This window comes from Austrofundulus limnaeus, unplaced genomic scaffold (genome assembly GCF_001266775.1).
Source record: "Austrofundulus limnaeus strain Quisiro unplaced genomic scaffold, Austrofundulus_limnaeus-1.0 Scaffold444, whole genome shotgun sequence".
Lineage (NCBI taxonomy): Eukaryota > Metazoa > Chordata > Actinopteri > Cyprinodontiformes > Rivulidae > Austrofundulus > Austrofundulus limnaeus.
Window position 1 is genome coordinate 93261 of NW_013952846.1, and position 2439 is coordinate 95699.

The window sequence follows — 2439 nt, forward strand, 5'->3', positions numbered from 1 at the left end:
ACCATAGACTTTGTATGTAAACCTGATGCTCCTGATGCTGAAATCACATTTGGTGTGAACGCACCATTAGAGGTAATATGGTTTAGAAGAACTCGAACAGTGAATTTCACAGAAAGACTCACAGCCTGCACGCGCTGAGGCGAGTTCCCATCTCTCAGGAGGAGAGAGTTTAGTCACTGACACAAAGTTGGACAGATCTGTTCGATAACAACACTCAGAACATGTATTTAATATAAAGTTAGGTTTTAGAGACCAAAGTCTCTGCTTGTTCAGGAGCAAAGTGCAGGAGGAGATGTCAGGACTGAGCGCTGCAGCTGCTGTCTCTGCTGAAAACTGCTCTCACTGAAAGTCCCACCCTGCTCTGCTCTGATTGGATGAAACAGCTCTGGAGTTCGTCTGATTCATTGAAAGCTGTGTCCGTTTAGTCCTTATACATCAGGGTCCCGCTGCCCTCCTCTGACAGAACGACGATCCAGTCACACCAGTGAGGCTGGATTTTTGTTTGTTTTGTTTGTTTTAAGAAATCAGGTCACATTTGCGACCCTGCTAGCTGCTGTTTTCACAATCTCAGGTACAATCTTAGGTACGCAAGGGAACTAAATGACATTCCATCTAGTGTGCTTTTCCTTTTTTTGATCACGCATGCGCACGTGCACACCGCTTATGTGCAACTTTGACTATAAGAGTTTAGAAAACAGAGTTGATGAAGACAACAGTATTTGATGCTGGCCTTTGATCAGATTAGACACTCATTAGTCCTTATTTTCATACGTTCCACAATTTGTAGACGCAGTTTTTGGCAGAATGGTAAACCTCTGCCCAGGTTTACTTCTAAGAGATTCAGCCTCTCTAAAATACACTTTTCATGACTAGTCCTTTTACTGACCATTTGCCAATTAACTTAATTGCAAAATGCTCCTCCAGGTGTTTTTTATTTGACAGGTTACTCATTTGAAATGTTAAATAATTTCTACAGATTAAAATATGGGTTTACGAGACTTGCAAATCACTACATTCTGTTTTTATTTCCATTTTACACAACATCCCAGCTTTTTTTTTTTTTTTTTTTACAAGTGAGGCAGTACTTTAAATCTTCTTACTGTTGGGTAGGCTTGTCCATCTGCTCCTCCTCCTCTTCTTCCTCATGAATGAGACTGTGAACCAGATGTAGAATCATGGTGACATCCTGACCACTGCACAGGAAACAAGGAACGGTGATTGGAGCAGAAGAAGGGATGACATTTTCTTTGTGATAAAGCCTACATGTTAGCCTCTTGTCCGAGATGTACTAGGCACCCGTCCTCACTCTCAGGCATTTGCAAGGTTTCTCAATATCTTTTTGTGTGCTGCAGAGACCCAGTCTTGTTGCTTGAATTTTGAACATGTCCAAAAACTTTGAGCAATAATACTCATCTTAAAGTAGTCAGAGTTTCTGCAGGCACCTCCAAGCACTAGAACTGTATTTTGACACCTGCACTGGAGATCTCCTCCAACAGAAAACATCTGGGGCTAAAGCCCCATCACAGATCTCAGTTTAGTTGTATGGGGAAAATATTTGTAGACAAAATCAAATATTTTTAAAAGTAGAAACTTGACTAGAAGTGAAGTTTGTCTAAATACATGGACATAGACAATTTTTCAGTAATAGTTTCATACTCAGTAAAAGAAAGCAAACGGTCGATGTTCCWTTTAGAGTGGAKGGCATTGAGATCTGTAGCGTCAGTGAGGTGGTGTTTTTGGGTGCGGTTATGAAAAGCTGACATGGAGACCTCATATAAATCATTTAAGAACAAAAATAGCTGAATCTATTGCAGTTCTGTATAAAGTAAATGAGTTATTTAATGATAAATCACTGTTTATAATATATAATGCAATTATTGTTCCACACTTAATCTATTGTATTGACGTTTGGGGAAAAACATACAACACAATTACAAATCCCATTTTTATTTTACAGAAACGAGCTGTAGGAATTATCACAAGAAAGCATTWTAGTCACCCATCAAATATATTATTTCATCAGTCGAAGCTATTGAAATTCTATGATTTGGTTGATTGTAGTATTTTATCAGTTATGTATAGGGATCACAAAAACATTACCTTCAAATAACCAATTAAACTGTTGTTACAATCTCAAAGGAATAGAGATGTTTGAGAATTCTAAATTTCAAACCAGTTTGAAAGAACGGTGTACTTCAATCCAAGGAATTATGGAATAATCTGGATGATGACATTAAAAATGCCAGTTCAATGGGTGTGTTTAAGAGAATGATAAAAGGTTAATCTGTTGGAGAAATACAATTGTATAATGCATAATGTATATTTAAACAAATTGTTGCTCAAGAAGGAGTTAAACCTTTATTTTTTTCTTTTTTTGTTTGTTCTGTTTTTTGAAAACTATTTTTGTTTGAATTTATTTATTTGAGTAAAGGGAGAGAT

At 37.3% G+C, this 2439-nt stretch overlaps 1 protein-coding gene across 1 annotated transcript in view; it reads right to left on the reverse strand.

Annotated features, from left to right (window-relative positions):
- pdxdc1 (pyridoxal-dependent decarboxylase domain containing 1) overlaps window positions 1-2439 on the reverse strand; it is a 55715-nt gene that overhangs the window by 41959 nt on the left and 11317 nt on the right. Inside the window, exon 4 of the mRNA XM_014024884.1 lies at window positions 1101-1193. Within this exon, the coding sequence (XP_013880338.1) occupies window positions 1101-1193 (93 nt within the window). The remainder of the gene's footprint in view (window positions 1-1100; window positions 1194-2439) is intronic.